At 43.0% G+C, this 17845-nt stretch overlaps 1 protein-coding gene across 4 annotated transcripts in view; it reads left to right on the top strand.

The window, feature by feature from the left end:
- CREB3L2 (cAMP responsive element binding protein 3 like 2) overlaps positions 1–17845 on the top strand; it is a 74658-nt gene that overhangs the window by 44206 nt on the left and 12607 nt on the right. For 3 of the 4 annotated variants that reach the window (XM_064737957.1, XM_064737979.1, XM_064737972.1), the window contains exons 3-8: positions 6538–6704; positions 8269–8356; positions 10093–10274; positions 10947–11093; positions 12800–12858; positions 13965–14033. In XM_064737957.1, the coding sequence (XP_064594027.1) occupies positions 6538–6704; positions 8269–8356; positions 10093–10274; positions 10947–11093; positions 12800–12858; positions 13965–14033 (712 nt within the window). The remainder of the gene's footprint in view (positions 1–6537; positions 6705–8268; positions 8357–10092; positions 10275–10946; positions 11094–12799; positions 12859–13964; positions 14034–17845) is intronic. The other variant, XM_064737964.1, reaches the window with a different exon arrangement.

The following is a 17845-nucleotide window of genomic DNA, read 5'->3' as shown; positions in this document are numbered from 1 at the left end:
AAGCAGACATTTTCCCCAAAAACAACTTGTGAGCCTCTTCTAAGAGGTGCTTTCCCTTTGCAGTTAGCTGGCTCCCAGCTGGCAGCTGTTCTGTGGTGGTGACACCCTTAGGTCCCTGTGTATAGAGGCACTTCCCTCAGAGGGAGGATTCAGGTGAGGATGGACGCTTGTCCAAAGGCCAGCTTTGCACACAGGGACCCTTGGTGCAGTTTAAGCACCCTCTGTATCAAGGTGTCATTAACATGTGGTGAGTTGAGCCTGAGACTGCACATGGTTGTTTCAGAAGCCAGGTGGGCTGTGCATGCAGCCCTGTGGTGCATGGTGGCAGTGTAAGGTCTGCCAAAAGGAATGAGTTGAAACCCTATTGTTCAAATCTGTAACACAGCTGAAAAGGGAGGTTATTTAAGTGCACTTGGCTGGAGAACACTTTGACTCATTAGGGAACTTCCTGCATTACCCTGTTCGGAGATGGTTTTTCTGATACCTGTGCAGAGCACTTTGATAGTCTGTGGTCACCTTAAATTTTCAGTTTTGTTTTTCTCCAAGTTATTTTATCCATTGCTTGAACTTTATTATTTATCATTGCTTGAACTTTACCAAGGAGGCAAAAGCTGCCTCTTCATTCTGGTGATACAGATAAGGATATATCCCTTAATAATTCTAGAGGTCTGTTTTGCACACTGGTTTGAAATGTTATTCAGTGCATGCATCTGTTCTCTGTGATGGAGATCTGTAATGCTGGTATGGGCTTTTATCCCCCTCAAAGATTGGGTTCAGTGATACACCCTTCATGTGGGTTGTTTACATAGTGGTGCTATCTTACTTTTTACTGCAGGGGAAAAAAAGGTGAAAGTCAGGTTGATTTGCTAGGTACTTGGATCCTCTGTACTTGAGAAGAGTGGGGGTGAGATGCAGAGTGCATCTCTCATTTATTTAAAAATGAACAATAAATGCACATGCAACTTAAATATCCAACAATAAGTGTCTCTGTAAACTCTAATGAAGAGTTCTGAAAAGAATGTGGGGAGCAAGAGACACCATTTTAGTTATTTTTGTAAGTTTTTCTGTACAGAAAGGGTGAAATTTAGTCAGTGTTGGAGAAGATCTACTTTTTCACAGGAAAGGAAGTGGTATGTTGGGCAAGATTGAAGAATTAGTTGGATAGAAATAAAAAAGGAAAGCAAAACTTTCGGGGAACTCGAATATTAGAAAAACTGTACAGTCGAGGTAAGCATTTTTCACCTTGTTTTCCACTCTGCCTACCCTGCCTTTCCATACCACGTCCACAGAACAAGAAGAGAAACAAAATGTTGCAGTTCTGAGAGACATCAATATCCTAGAAAGCTGCACATGGTCTTAAGAGACTATGTAGAATTTTTAAAATATGTGTATAAATACAGATATATATAAAAAAGGTTTTTTATAAACACAGAAATGGTATCTATTAATTATGACATGTAAAAACACAGCTGTTGTTGGTTGTGTGTTTTTCATGTGTGCCTAAATCACACACACAGATTACAGCTGCAGCTGTGGTGCTTGGAGGAGCACATTTCTGTTGACAGTCATCATCACAGTGTGTGAGGTGTGCAGTGGCAGATGTGTGCTGAACAAGTCTGCAGGAGAAGAGGCACAAGCTTGATGACAGAAGAAGCACACAAAAGCTTTCTGAAGAAATGTAATTTTAGTCTTGGACACAGGAGATCTTAGGTGCATGTGTCACAAACCCTGGGTGGCTGTGATGAATGAGTTTTTTGGATGGCTGAGTTGAAACTCTGATGTTTAACTTGCAGCAGTGGTAGGTGCTCACAGCCCAACATGAAAGCATGCTGGATTTTGATCAAGTGTAGTGACAGGGCTAAATCATCTGAAAAATCCAATTCCAGTTTTTTCCAGCTGGCCATTTCAAATTACTATTTACTTTTTGGCCTTAGTCTCCCCATGTCTTACTTGAATTTTCAGCTCCACTGTGAAAATGAATTCAGATTGTGCAGTGTCTCCCTAGGAGGGAATTAAATAGCCCTGTGGGAACAAAATATGGATTGTATTTGGTAAAGGAGAGGTGAGGCTGTGCATGAGCCAGTGCAAAGAACAAAACATGGAATATCTTCTCAATTAGTGAAGCACCATGTGTTCTGCTTGTTGGATAAAGCATGGGTTCTGTAGAGAAACTGTTTGGTCATGTTATTAAAGCATTCCTATTTTTAGGTGTATTGGATGTGCAAAAGGACACTGAGTTAAACATTCACAGGTATTTCTTAATACTTGGGTGCTTTGCAGCCTGAATGTTCAGTTCACCTGTGCAATTTACCAGCACCAGGGCATTGCAGGTAGGAGTGTTAGCTGGGATTTTGCCAAGTACTGTGTGGACTCCTAAATTACATGTTCCATGTGCCAAAATGCCTAGCATTCATGGACTTGGGAAAGTGTAGGTAAAGGGGAATGCTACTCATCTAAACAGTCATTGCATGATGGAGTTCTGAGGTTTGTAGAAAATTTCAGCTGTGGAGGGAACTGACAGCCAGGATCACTTTTTCAACAGTGAACTGTTTTGAAGCCTGAGAAGAGATTTTTCAAGAGAGCCAAAGTGACAATACCTAGGATGTGTATTTTCTTGGCCATTTGGAGAGCCAAATCTCCTGTTTAGGCTGTCTTGTCTCAATATCTGGATGACTTGCAGCATATTTTGTTTCACCTTTGAGGATGTAGTGTTGCCCTATCCCTAGGGCTAGAATTTGTCTAGAATTCATACCATCATGAAGATCATCCTTTCAGCTTTTCATTTTGGACTGTGGCTCAAAAGTTCACATGTACCTCCTGGATCATGTCAAATATAAACATAAACACCTCTAACTTCTTGACACTAGTTATTTACTCTTAGCACAGCACATCTTGCTTGGTTTGGTTTGGAGAAGACACCTTTTACTCCAGTGGGTCTCTTGAGCCAGCTCCTGTTGTCCTTTTCATTCCAGTATTTCACATGCACCTTCTTTGTTGTTCTCATTATTCTGTAAAACCTCTGTTGTGGTTCTCTGAAACACTCTCATCTTGGAGGGTGTGTCATACCTCTCTGCATGACCACTGATCTATTAGCCTGCTCCATTTCCCCTCTTTGCCTAAGTTTTTCTCATTTTGTGTTACCTTCTCAAGGGCTTTGGGAGAAGGGTTGCCACTTTGCTCTGCTAGTGCAGTGCTTGGCAGAGTAAACTAAGATGCTAGGGAATTATTATAAGAGTAAACTAAGAATGATTTTCAGATAATTTCAACCTGTTATTCTCAGGAAGAGGAGAAAGGAGAGTGGGAAATAAATCCCTTGGAGCAGAGAAGGGTTGTTGGTGACTTCAGAAGCTAGAATGTGTCAAAACAAAGTAACTTGTAGCACAACACTCCCTGATCCAGGTAGGGAATGTGTAAGTGCAATTTGGAAAAAGGGGGGAGGGGGTAGGGGGTTAAGAGAGTATCAAGGTGAGATTTAGGAGAGTATCAAGATGAGATTTAATCAGTCCCCCCATCCCTTCCTTTCACAGGATTGTTCATCTGGAATGACAGCTGTCACCATGCATTGTGAGAGGCAGTGTCAGAGAAGTGCCAGATGCAGTTGTTCAGAATGATCTCAGTGCAAAGTGCAGTGTGTTGCTGTCCTGGAAACCTCTGTAACCCTGCAGACTGGTTAGACTGGCTTAAAGCCTGCAATAACTCTGAGCAGTTTATGCAGATCTAAGTGGTGATGGCAGGGATGTCAGGTTAATCAGCAGAGTTGCTTCCAGAGGAGTAAAATGATGGATTCCAGAGGAGTGAAGTGACCAGCCCAAGGCCAGCATAGCTTGGTGTCTTAGAGCAGCTGAATATTCGTGATGAGTCTGGGGATTAGAGGTGATAAAAATCATAAAGTGCAGCCTTAGAGGACATGCCCTATTGTGCTGGTCACCCATGGCTGGATTTCCCTTCTACTTTCATGATGCTACAAATTTAAGAAAATTAAGGGCTAATTACTGGCTTCATTAATAGCTCTAATTTATCCATAGCCTTCACAATGGTGCTGCCCCAGGGGTAGCTCGACCCAGAGGTGCAAGAGGCAGCAAAAGGAGGCTCTGCCCAAGGTGATGTGGGGCCAGTTTTGACTCAAGTTATCCAAACAAGCATTTGGAAGTTGCATTTGCCAAGGGATTCTGGGTTTCCAGGCAGGTACCGCTTTAAAGGTTTTACCTGAACAGTGCATACACAGCAAGCTGGGAGGGAGCTGCTGCTTTTGTGTTGTGACTGGAGAGGCTCAGGGAGGGTTGAAAAACAGCAATGTCTTCTCTCCTGAGTTAATATTTAGGCAAGCCTACCTATTTTTTTCCCATAAATACTTCTATTTTTGCATTTCCCAGGAAGCTTTGGGAGCAAGCTCTCCAGAAGTTTAAATATGTTGTTTAGCCCTTGCAGTTAACCTGGCAGAGTGCTGGCCTTGCTGTTCTTGAGCTTCTGATTACAGGATACATATTTTTCATTTTTAATTCCTTGGTGTGTCTTTACTCAAATTACCTCCTTCCTTGCCAGTGGTGGAGGTTAGGTCCTACCACAAAGTAATTACCAGCACTGGAGATGCACATTTTCCTCCCTTCCTCCAGGCACCCAGCTTCTGCCCAGTGCCTGTGTGCTCTGTGTGTGTGTGGTCTTAATAGCAAGGACACACAGCAGCACAGGCTGTAAGCCCACTCTTGTTTTTGTTACCTGTTTGCAGCTGAGCTCTGTGGACATCTCACCAGCTTGATACACTCAGCTGTGAATGAAGGGTTTTGTGCAGCCTTGCAGAGTGTTGGTGGCACAGCCATAGCCCCAAGGCTGCCTCCCAGGATGTTGGTGCAGCACACAGTTAATTCACTGCTCTGTTGCTTTTACCAGCCCTACAGTGTGTGTTTTTGCTCTCTCTTTTAATTTCATATGTGCAGTAACGAATCTGCTTGAAGGCAGTAGAAAGCTTTGAAAGAAGGATCAGCACTTTTCTTCCTTTTAGGTATATTTGCTGTCAGACTCCAGCTGCTCTGTTTAGTGGATATGCCTCTCACAACCACTGCTCAGTCATGGCAGAGCACTGTGCCACATGCAGCTGGGATGCAGTGCCCCTGGTATAGGATACTCTCCTGCGAGAGAAAAGACTAAACTCTTTCAGTTGGAACAGGAAGTTTTCTAAGGCAGAATTGCAATTGACAAAAAAGCATTTGATTATTTTGCATTTTTAAAGAGGGTTGTTAACAGCCTTGTGGAATTGTTTCAAAGGTTGAGTCTTTCTAAGTTCTTAGTACTCTATTATACTTCAGACCTGTGACCGTGTTCACAGGAGTCTCAGGTTGAGGGAAGAGACAAGGATCTGACTCCATGTTTCAAAAGGCTGATTTATTATTTTATGATACATATATTACATTAAAACTATACTAAAAGAATAGAAGAAAAGGTTTCATCAGAAGGCTAGCTAAGCTAAGAATAGAAAAAAATGATAACAAAGGTTTGTGGCTCAGACAGAGAGCTTGAGCCAGCTGTGCTGTGATTGGCCATTAATTACAAGCAACTCTATGAGACCAATCACAGATGCACCTGTTGCATTCCACAGCAGCAGATAATCATTGTTTACATTTTGTTCCTGAGGCTTCTCAGCTTCTCAGGAAGAAAAATCCTAAGGAAAGGATTTTTCATGAAAAGATGTCTGTGACACAGATCTGGGAAAGTCCTTTTTCAGCAAGTAAAACAGTGAATGGAAATGGGGAGCTAAATTTACCATGCCCGCCTTCTTCCAGTTCTTGACAATGCTGGGCGAACCCTTCAGCTTTGTCGAGAAAAAAGTTGCATGGCTTTCTCTTGACTAGGGAGCTTTCAGTAAGTGGAGTTAGGGGATATTTCTGCTGACACGTGATGCACGTTTCATTGCTGCCAGATGAAAAATGCATCCTGTGCTGTCACCTCCCAGGGGCTCTGTGGGGGAAATCAGCATGATCACCATGGCACTGGTGCTCCTCTGAAATCATCAAAGCCTATATCCTCTTTTGCACATACTAAATGAATCCTTGGGGGAAAAAAATGAAATTAAGTAAAATACTTTGTTTTAAAGAGTATAATCCCACCATTTGAGCTATTTGCTGCCTGCAAGCAGTAGAAGAAGCAGAAGTCTGGCTAAAGGCTGTCTCTAGAAGGAGGAATAGAACTGAGTCAGCAGGCATTAGGCTGTTTGGGACAGGGCTCTCTGGCTGCTTTACCCAGAGCTTGTTTAGTCTTGTTCTGCTACGCATTAGCAGCTTTCAGCAATGCACAGTGATTAGTGCTCTGTGTCTTTCCTCGCTGCTCCTCTGTGTATCCTGGGGCTAGGATTAGGTTACAGCCTGAAATGGCATGGTTGTCTGCATTGACTGAAAGCTGAATAGTAAGGGCAGAGTTTTGTTGATAGACTAAAATGTCTTCTGTGTTTGTTTCCTTTCTCTGGAAGAGGAATGACATTATTTTCATTTGTAGTCTTTCTGTTTCTGGTCTAAACATGTGGTGTCCAATTTCCTTCCCTGGCAGGTGACCTGGAAAATGAGGAATGGTGTCTGGCTACAGAGTTTACTCCAGCTGCAATAAAGACAGAGCCAGGGCTGTGTGAGACATCAGGCCTTGCTCCCTCAGTCAGTCTCACCGTCACGGCCACGTCGCTGGAGGGGGAACAGCCTGAGCTCCACACAGATGCCCTGGTACTGCAGACTCTGCTCTCTCTGCTCACTTAGCTTCTCCTAAGGCTGTTATTACCCGTGGGGGCTCCTTGGTGCCAGAGCTTGGCAGTTCAAGGTGCACACTGCAGTCTGTTCCAAGGGTTTTTAATGTTTGCTGGTGTCCCACCATTGATGTAAGAGCTTGTTGTCTGCATCTTTAACTCTTAATGTTTGAATATACAACTATGCTAGCCCCAAAGCCTGGAGCTCCTGGGTTTCTACAAATATTTGAATAGTTTCTGATGAACCACTTGTGCCTAAACTGCCTAATCCACTTGCTCTATGAAGCCTGTGACAAGCTAAGTGTCTTTAATAAGACCTTGCTTTAATGCTGCTGTGCCTTCCCCTGAGCAGAACAAGACTCCTTGTTGGGATTGGTTGGAGAGTTTCCCTTTTTGCCAGCAAAGTTACTTTTGCCAGATCTGTGAAGCTTTAACATTTCAGGCTGCTGCTACTTCTGGACCCAGCAGCCTCACAAGGAGCTTTGTGATGCTTTTCTCACCACAGCTGGAGCAGCCAGTGGGCATTCTAAAGAGCTCAGTTTGGCTGTGGTTGGGTTAAGGAGAGTGAACTCTAGCAGCTGATGGCTCACCAGGCTCCCCAGCCAGCAGAGGAAGAAGCATGGCTGTTGTCAGCCCCCAGCATGCAATGTCAGTCCAGGCTGGAGGGAGTTGATATATGCTGAAAATAAATGTTTCCACTTGGATGTGGTTCAGAAATACGTGCAACAGAAATTATTTTATGAGAAACTGAAAAAAGCTAAGCACAATTTTCCCATAATTTTCTCCTGGCTTGAATGTGCTGTTCCCAGGACACAGTCCTGCTGTAGCTTGGGATGCTGTGATTTGCAGAGTATGGGGGCCTGCTGTTGCATGGATTGGTTACACAGGTTACTGGGAGAGATTTTGGCTGCAGTTGGCCTACTGGTGTGCCAGCCTGGCCTCCTCAGGCCTGGCACTGCAGCACACAGACAGGCTCTGGGCAAAGCTGGGCAGCCTGGTGCCCACCCTGGTCAGTGGGGCAGGCCAGGTGTGTTCCCAACTTCAGTCAGCAGTGACTGTCTCTTTTCCTGCTCCTCAGCCCTGTGAAAGGAGCTTGGGTCCCAAAACATGGTGCTCAGTGGCTGGCTCCTTGCTCCTGCTCCCAGATGACAATGGCCTTTAGGAGGCTGTCCCTGACTCCCAGGGGTGTTCTGCCCTTGCTCAAACAGAGCCTGCAGTCCAGCAAATCCTAGCAGCAGCTCTGTTGCTAAGAGAAGTAATTGGAGTGGGTTACATGTTAGCTTTCAGTCTGAAATGTCATCTCTGAGGCGTAATCTTTTATTTTAGCTAAATATAGCAGTAAGAAAAGCCATAGTGGGAGTAGTCAGGGCAATATTCTCTGTAGCCTGGTTTAGCAAACTGTGTGAAGCAGTTAAAGCTTTGCCTGTGGCAGAGCAGGAGGAGAGGAAACCTCTCCATTTATGGAGAAGTAATCCCTGTGCCCTTCTATCAAGACTTTAAGATGTGTGCTCCAGGTTTTCATGCTGTTAATTTCTCTTTTCTAGATGAAACCACTGACCCAGAAAGTTCTTCCAGAGATTAAATTGGAGCCCCATGAAGTGGATCAGTTCCTGAACCTCTCTTCTAAGGAAGGTCTGTTAAATACCAAATGAAAATGTAGAGCTAGATGTCCAGCAAGTACAATAAATGTACTTTACCCTGATTAAATATTTGGATTTCTTGTTCACCATGTCAGATTTTAGGCTGAAGCTACATTTTATAGGGATTCAACTCAGGCTATTGAAGAGCCAGAGTCTCTCTGATCCTTTATGTGAAGTTTTTTTCTTTCTTTTTTTTCCCCCCTTCTTTTTCATCACAAAGAAAATTATCCCCTTTTCTCTGTAGGGTATCAATAGTTGTACTGAAGGAAGCTTGAATTATTCAAGTAAGGATTATTTAGGATAGAAAAGAAATCAATTTGAGGAGACTTAGTTAAGATATAAGAAACTTCACTGTTAACCTCTGATGCAAAAGCTGGATGTGAGTTTATATGAAAACAAAAGTTAGGTGAATCTGTTTGTAGCATGTTAGTTTTAGGAACAATCATTATCTCTTTGTACTTGCACTCTAATGTGAAAGGAGGAGCAAAGATCCCTACCCTGAAAGCTAAACACAACTAAAGTAATGAAAATTTGGAAGAGCCAAATATTTGGTGTGAGATCTGAGCAGATAACTGCTTTTCAGTTAGAACCACTTGATACTCTGTTAGTGAATTAATTTCTGTGGGTAAGTAGCACTGCTCCAGGGAGAGAAGGAAATGATGCAGCAGGTGGATAAAAGGATATCTCAACCCAGGAGTAGATTTGTTTGCTCACTTTGTGGGATTAAGGGCCTTTCTGTTTTTCAAATATGTTTCTTCTTCTGGCAACTGCAAGAGCTAACATTTGAGATAAAAAGAGTACTGTAGATTTTTTCTGACTATTTTTCTTCCATCCTCCCTTACCACCCATTTGATCTTTTCAACTCAAATTTACAAAGCATAACAGAAGTGGAAGGTGGCAGATCAGCCCTGTATCTTCCTACTTCAAAATTAAATTGCTGTAAATTTAGCTCAGAAAGAGTGACTTAGTTATGGCTGTTTTGAGCATCTGCTAAATTGTCCATTTAGTAAGAGTGAGTGAGACATGCCCTGTTTCTCTTGGTCCATCCCCATTTGATCATAAGCAGCACTTTGACTGATAACCTCAGCTGCAGCCAAAAGAACCTGCTGTAGAATTATCTTGTGGCCCTGGATAGGCACTGTGAGAGAGGTTCCTGTGGTGGCTGCCTGTGCTGCTCCTGCTCCATCAGTGCACTGAAGCCTTTGCTGTCACTGGGTTGTCAGTCACTTCCCAGCTGTGCCAGATCATGTCCTTAGGAGGCCTTTCTCTCCTTCCTGATCATGTAACTCCTTGGATGTGATCCCTTCCCTTGCAAATACTGGCAGATTGTTTAATCCATGGCAAAGTTATAAAATACTATTGTTTTTGGAGAGAGAGTATGCTGGCTCAGAGCCCCTCTGTTAATGTGGTTTCCCAGGAAAGGGAACTTGTACTTTACATTATACATGAACCTCAAAGCACTTGAAGAAGAAGCTGAAGTGTAGGTAGAAGTGACTGGAGCATATGCACAGAGCCCTGTTTTGTCTGTCAAACCTAAAGATAGCTGTTGCATTTCATTCCTTCTTTGGAGACCTGCATGCTCCAAACCTCTTCCAAGTTGCCACTTCTGCCTGATCCATTTTTCAGCAGACACTCCAAGTCCTGGGAGCAGTGTGGTGGTGGCTGTGGTGGCAGTGTGAATGGACACCTTTAACCCTTGTGTTGCTTTGTGTCTGTGTTGCCCTGTAGCAGTGGATCCCCTGCACTTGCCTCCCACCCCTCCGAGCAGCCACGGCAGTGACTCTGAGGGAGGGCAGAGCCCGGCGCGGTCGCTCCCTCCCTCCAGCCCCGTGCAGCTCCAGGCCACGGCCAAGGTCGCGTCGCGCGCAGCCTCGATGCTCTCCAACTCCCCTCTCCTGACTGCACCTCATGTGAGTTGAGCTGCTCTCTCCTCCACCATTTATCTCTGTGTCTTTTTTTATTTTTTTCACTTTTTAAATTACTGGTTTTGACAGAGATTTCCTCACTTTCTGTTGTTGTTTCGATGAATTAATCTCTGGTCAAAACTGCAGATCTGGTAATTCTTGCTCACTGGCCTGTTCTGTTCCCACAGGGAACAGCATGTGCCTCTCCTCCAGGTTGAGACAGGGTTCACCAGTGTTATTAGGTTTATCCCATCATGGACTGTGTTTTGCCTTAGGGCCCAGCCCTGCTGGGTTGACCTGTCTCTGGTAGATGTGCATCTGTCCTCTTGTCATGTCATTAGCAGGAGGTGATCTTTAGGGAGGGATTTTCAGTAGTGTTTCTCAAGTGTCTCTATCCCTGTTTGAGCCAAAGGCAGTTATACTGTTGGCCTCACAGATGAACCAAGAACACCTGTTTTGAGGGAATCCTGTCCCAAAGGTTTGAACTCAGAACGGAAGTTACATGAAAGATCTTCCACACATTCCCAGTTGCAGGAGGCTGTTCTAGTGTAACAGATATAATCCTGTCTGGATTGGGAGGCCTGCTGCCTCTCCTCCCTAGCAACCTTTTCTTCTAGGATTGTGTGCACTTACTGTTTTGTTTTATTTTATTTTATTTCATTTCTATGACCCTCGAAGAAATTACAGGGGACTGGCCCCCTCATCCTGACAGAGGAAGAGAAGAGGACACTGATAGCAGAGGGCTACCCAATCCCTACCAAACTGCCCCTGACAAAAGCAGAGGAGAAAGTCCTAAAGAAAATCCGCAGGAAAATCAAAAACAAGGTAAATGTTAGTTAGCTTTGCTGGGTGGGTCCTACTTGTCCTTCATTTTAGAAAATGCTGCAGAATTCTGCAGTAATGGTCCATGGTACTGTTGAATGCTGCAAGTTGTCTTTTAACAAAGTGCTTTTCTTTGTTCCTGAGCACATCCATCAAATTGTCTGTCAGTGTGAGTGTGCCTCAGTGTAGGTATTTACCTGACCCTGTTAACAATAGAGTATTTAGCAGGCAGGGTATCAAGTTGCTGTGGCTTGGCTCCATTTAAAAATCAGAACAATCCTACCCTTATGGTGGGCAAAGACCTCTGTATTCTTTGCATGATGAGGAAGGTGTTCTTTTCTGTTTCCTGTTTTAAAATATGACTCTGTATTACAGTGCACTGGTCTTTTGATCACTGAATTCAGTGACTTGAAAAGTTGATACCAAGGATGCCAAATGCCCTGCAAGTTTGGTTTTTTTACCTTCTGACATGGGGAAGATCATAGTGGTAGGGACGAATGGAATTTTTTTCAGACCTGGCCAGCTCACTTATTTTAGAGGATTTTAGCACATATTTCATGGTTACTATATTCTGCTACTGGTTTTAGCAGATAGAGGTGTAAATTTGAGCACACTAAATTGGAATTTGGTCTTGTACTGTGTTTTTTTCAAAATTTTCTGAAGTGATGTTGTGCATTTCACGCACCACTTACATAGAATCAATCCTTTATATTGAGGAGAAATCTGGAGGTCCTTTGGTCAAAGCCCTGGCTTGGAAAGCAGGGTCAGCTTAGAGAAGGTTGCTCAGGGTCTTGTCCAGTCACATTTTACTGCTGCAAAGGCTGATGAGACCCCTGTGTCTGTGGGCATCATGTTCCCATATTAGGACACTCTTGAGGTAAAAACAAATAAATAGAATCCCTAATGTGTGATGGGAATTTCCTTTGCTGCAACTTGTATTTGATGCCTCTTGCCATTGGCTGTGTGCCTCTGAGGTCTCTGACATCATCTTTGCTGCACCAGATAGTTGAAGACAGCAATAAATCAGATTCCCTCCTTGGCCTTCTCTTCTTCAATCTGAGCAAGCCCATCTTTTTTCTTCCTTTTCTGAAATGTCATGTGCTCTGGCATGCTTATTATAGCAGAGCCCTGCCCCTGGGCCTGCTTCTGTACATCCAGAGGATTTGTTTCTGAGCCATGGACTGCACTGCTGTACTCAGCTGGGGTTTTGCAGCCCCTGAGCAGAGGGGGAAGAGCCCATCCTCTGGACTTGCTAACTGCGATCTCCTTGATGTAGACCCCTGTTTGGCTGGCTGCTTTTCCAGCAGGGGCACACTGCTGACAGTTGTTTGACTTGTTCATCAGGACCCCATGCCCTTGTCTGCAAAGCTGCTTTCTAATACATTCATGGGCTTTTTTCCTTCCTGGATGCAGGACATCATGCTGGGATCATCTTTTGGTATTTGTCCTGGGATATTCTCTCCAGATGAATCTGGTTTCTTTTTTAAGGTTAGCAGGGGATGATCTTTTTTTGTGTGATTGAAAGGAGGAGCCTTGCTTCAGAATGTGGAAATAGATCAAGTCAGTGCTTTGCTTGCCAGGAATAGAAATGAGAACAAGACAGATGCTGGAATCCCATAACACTGGGGCTTTTTACCAGTTTATTAATTCATCTCTGATGCTTTTGTTTTCTGTGCAAATATTTGGTGTTTTTCATCGTTTTTCCTTAGATCTCTGCCCAGGAAAGTAGAAGAAAAAAGAAAGAATACATGGACAGTCTGGAAAAAAAGTAAGCCAGCCTCCTTCCTGTTTCAAGCAGGCCAATAGCACTAGCTGTGGGACTGGGGAGGGATCCAGCTGTGGCTGCTGGGACGGTTCCATGCACAGAGTGCCAGCTGCCATCTCGTGGCAGTGACTGAGAAAAGGCCCTGCTCCTGGCAGCTGCTTGGCGGGGTCAGGACCGTGCTAATGTGCCAGCAAACACTTCACACTTTAATTAGGCAACACCCAGCTGCATTGGCCTTCACCTCAGGAGACTGTGTTGGCCAGTGGACAGGCAGTGTTCAGGGAAAGATGGATCCAGAGTGAGTGAACTGTCTTCCAGTGCAGATGAAAACAGAAATAGGAAGTGGGTGAGTCAGGACTGCCTGGGAAAATAAGCAGGACTCAGGAAAATAGCATGTGACCCATGGACTTCCCTTAGCAAGCAGGAGCCAAACCCCCAGTTAGTGATTTATATCCCAAATTTATCTTTCTTCCAGGAGATGAATATTCTAGTATTACTCTTATGCAATTCACCAGATGGTTCTGTTAAAACTCTTGTACCATCTTTGGTGATATCCTTGATGTAATTTCCATTTTTTTCTTGTCTCTTTATAGCTCTGTCTTGCTTCCTCAGAGTTACTCTTCTGAAATTCCACCTCATGCATACCAGATATCAAGGATATTTTCTTTTCCCTTTTTTCTTCTTGAAGCTATTCAGGATGGTTTTGTTTGTTTTCTTAGGAGTCACATATTTTACTTGAACCTCTTACATGTTGTATGACAATGTCCTTTAGTTTGGGGATTTCAGGGGTGGTTTGGAAATGGGTAGTGTCTTGGGACAGTCTTGAGCACTGTCCTTAATCTCATGGCTTATTAGCCTTTATAAACTTGAAATTTGAGGCTCTGATTTCAGAAGCATGGCATTTGCCAGACAGCTAATGCAACTTTTGCTTTGTGTTTCATGCTATGAAGTGTGATTAAATATTGCAACTAAGGTTCATTGGTGTAATTGTTTCTTTAAATGCAGGCAAGATCATGGAGCTCTCAGTGAAAGTAAGTTTGGCTTGTTTTGCAATCACTTGAACAAATAACAGATGTTTTTATATTTCTGTTTCATTGTGCTGTCTCCAGAGTTGAGACCTGCTCAAATGAAAACAGTGAGCTGCGTAAGAAGGTTGAAGTCCTGGAGAACACTAACAGGTAAGGTATGGACATCATCAAACAGAACTTGGTAGTGGGATATCACCATGAAAAGTGAAAATCTGATGGTTAAGAGATCAACTGAAATGTGAACAATAGCTGTGTCTGATGGGGTTCATATCAGAGAAAGATGTGGAATGCCAGTTACTGTGACTGCAGGGATATAAAGCATGGAGGTTTTGATGTCATGTCTTAAACTGCCTCCCCAGCCTGTGGTGTGCTTGAGAAACCTTTTAGCACTCTTCTCTGAGTTCCTCCACTGCCCAGGGGAATGTAATTAGCAGTACAAAACAAAACAAAAAAAACCTACAGTCCAGCTCTCCCAATTGTCTTTGTTTAGTGAATTTTGCCAGGAAGCCTTAATCTGAGACATGACACTTCCAGAATTAACAGTGCTGAAACTCAAGTGTCATTATTACTTCCTTATGCACTACTAGATGTCATTGCAATTGTTCTGCACCCTTCTAACTATCTTAGAATTTCCTTCATTTGGAGGGGAAGATCATCTTCTTGCTTCTTCATTGCTGAAAAAATGAGTGACTCAGTGGTGGCTTTTTCAAAGGACACATGGCAGAAGATGTTGTGTAGCTAAGCTTTTAATTTGATGTTAGCTGGGAGAGCACAGTGTCAATCCTGGTTTATGCTCAGTGGCAAATTCCAGTGAGTAGGTACCAGATGAGCCCACCCTCAGCACTTCCCAGTTAGAGGCATTTGCAGTGGTGCCTGAATATTACCAAGGAACATGATGGTGACACTGATGTGTGGGGGGAAGCTGGATTTTGAAGATAAGACCCAGGATCATGGAAAATGGCCCTAGAGCTGATCTGGCAGCCAGTGCATTGCTAATTGAGTGGCATGTGTTGTTTCTAATCTCTGGATCCAATCTCTAATTTCATGAAGCCAGACCCTGTAGCACTGTGACTTGTTGCAGAGTGTCTCCCACACACTGCTCATGCAGAAAGACATCTGCTGCTTGCTTGAAGAGAGCCAAGCCATTCCTGTGCCTCTTATATCATCCTCCAGGGTTTGACATGAAAGAACCAGCAGCTAATCTGTAGGTGTGGAGTAGAGATGTCTCACCCAGAATCTGTCCCAGAAGGTACTGAAGCCAACTTCTCTTAAGAAATGGTGCAGCTGTAGATTATCCCCTTGGGGATAACATGTTATCAACCTGCTGTTGTTCTCCCCAGTTAAGATAAATTTGGCCAGCTGTTTTCATCTCTAAGCTATTGAGGATTCACTCAAGCTTTGTTGTCCATCCTTTCACAAAGGACGTTTGGCATCTTACCTATTATTTGATTATCTTAATTCTTTCATGCTAAATGCTCTAAAAGGTTTTAGGCAAGTGGTATGATCTCTAAATCCTTCATGCTTTCCCCATGTGGGTTGAGTTGCATTGTTTCCTTCCCTGTGCAATAGCACTGATATTGATCTGTAATCTCATGCAGAGAAGCAGATGTTCATCCTTCTGCACTGAAATTCTTGTAACTCATGGCGATGCTGTTTTGGCTATTTAGATATCAACTGTGTCTAAAATCTGCTAAGGCTTATGTGTGAAGTGCTGAGAAATTTGTTAAAGTGCCTGCTTTATCAAATCTCAGTTTTGTAACATACCATATTATAGAGTTTTTCACCTTAACTCCAAAAAGCCACTTTTCCTCTTTACTGTACAATTGTGCAACTGTCTCATGCAGAGAATGGTTCCAGGCCCTGGTTTAATGTACATTATCCACATCCTACAGTGAATTCAAAATGTCTCATTTCCTCATTGGTATTTGCACAGAGCCTTGGCATGACATCCAGAAAATGTTCACAGGTTTCAGAACTTGTCTTCACAGCATCCTATAGCTGGAGCTTGCATCTCCTACATACAGTCAGGAATCTAAGGAATCTATTTGGAGCAGTGGTGGTCAAAATTTAGTGTCAATTTGGTGTGTCAGATATCCAGTTTTATATGTTTAGGGCTTTATTTCTCAAATATTTCTCTAGCTCAGTTAGACACACATGTATCTTATTTAATATGCCCAAAACAGAGCCCTAGTTGACTTTAGCTGTAACTTTGAGTATTCATTTCAGTAAAAAATGAAGACATTATTGAACATATTATCTAAAATTAGATCAAAGCTGTTCTCCCATTGTGAAAGACTGTAAGAGGGGAAGAAAGATAACAGGAAAATAAGATTATGTGTTAAAATGATGCTTTCAGCTGTAGATGTAGACAAAGTTGGATTTTTACCTTGTTGAAAAGTTGGGCTACAGTTGTTTACCTAGAAGTTAATGAACATGTGTTACTATCAGTCACTATCATGTTTGTGTAGTCTAGCTGGATTGAGAGGAACTGAAGAGCAATTTCCAAAACATACAACTATTGAACAGCAGTTTCCTTTCAGTATGTGCAATCAGATTTTAAGAGTATGTTAATCTATATATAGAAAACATTTGCATAGATACATACCTAAGACTTAAGGGAAACCCTGCTTGCATTTCAAAATCTGGCTCCAAACCATGGAAACACGAGAATTTTTTTCTGATAAAAGTTTTCCTTCGTTACTCTCAGTAACATGAAAAAAATTAGAAGATTCTTCCTTGAAAGCCAGCCTTAGCCTGAAAATCTGGGTTTGAAGAGATGTAATGTCAAAGGTGCAGGTGTGGTCAAAAAAATTGCATCCAGGAGCATCTCCCTTGGCATTCACACATCTTAAAAGATGAGGCAGGAGGCTGGCGATCAAGATGCCATAGTTTTTAATTCTCATTACTCTGAGTGGGTGAGTGCAGCATTTTTGTCAGCTTTAGTATTAGAACAGTAGCATATGTTACCTCTCCTCATTTGTGTGACTCAATCCCTTAAAAGAAACCCATCCAAGTTCCTTCCTAGGCAGTTTTCTCAAAACTATGGAAGCCCATTATTCCATTCTTACCTGTTTTGTCTTATAGCCTCAAGTGAGCCATTGGTTTGAGTAGCATCTAAGCTCTCTCAGAAAGCAAAGGGTGTGAGAAGAAGCTGGTGTTGGGTATTGAACTAAGTTGTCCCAGTCACCAGGAAGGCTTGATTTTGGCTCACTCACATTTTGGCTGAGACCAAAGGCAGAAACTGCCAGTGATTCAGAGGTTTGCTAACATTCTCTGACCACCAGTGTTGTCTACCTGGGAGCCCTGTTTGGGCTTAAAGACCATTTTGAAACATCTGGTTCTGGGTATCATGTGTTGGGAATTGCTTTTGCTTCTCACTTTTGTTGATTCTGTACTTGTAAGCATCTTGATGATCTCTTTTCCTGGAGAAATGATAGACATAGGATCCAGTGCATGTGTGGGTGAGAGTGTCACACATGGACAATGAATGCAGGTGGATGCCAGAGTTGCTCCCATGGAGTAACAGCAACCAACTGTGCTGGTCTGCACTAACAAGCACCTTAAAGGCAATGCCTTGTAAACAAAAATAGGATATTCTTCCATTTCTTCAACTCCCAGTCCCCTAAAGATCAAGTTGCACATCAGTCTGACCCACTAAAGGTTTATCAGCACCAAAGCTGCCAGACTTCACTGATTTGATCAGTTGTTTATTCATTTGAGACTGATAAAGTCATTTTAGCAAATTGTTTTCAAGGAGTAAAGGATGTAGGTTTAAGCTGCAATGAGATCTCTTGCACCTAATTTCAGGCCACCATTACAATAGTTGACAAAGCTTGGCAGCCCTGGAGTAACTCCTTACTTACTTACTAGGGTTTTTATGCTGAAACATCTTTTGTGAAAAAAAATTGTGGAGATTTTCTTTGTAATTCAAATGAGGGAAGATTGTGGATTTAAGTGGTCTT

This window comes from Zonotrichia leucophrys, chromosome 1A, assembly GCF_028769735.1.
Source record: "Zonotrichia leucophrys gambelii isolate GWCS_2022_RI chromosome 1A, RI_Zleu_2.0, whole genome shotgun sequence".
NCBI classification, from domain to species: domain Eukaryota; kingdom Metazoa; phylum Chordata; class Aves; order Passeriformes; family Passerellidae; genus Zonotrichia; species Zonotrichia leucophrys.
The sequence above is the reverse complement of the archived record's forward strand: the minus strand, read 5'-3'. Positions and strand labels throughout refer to the sequence as shown.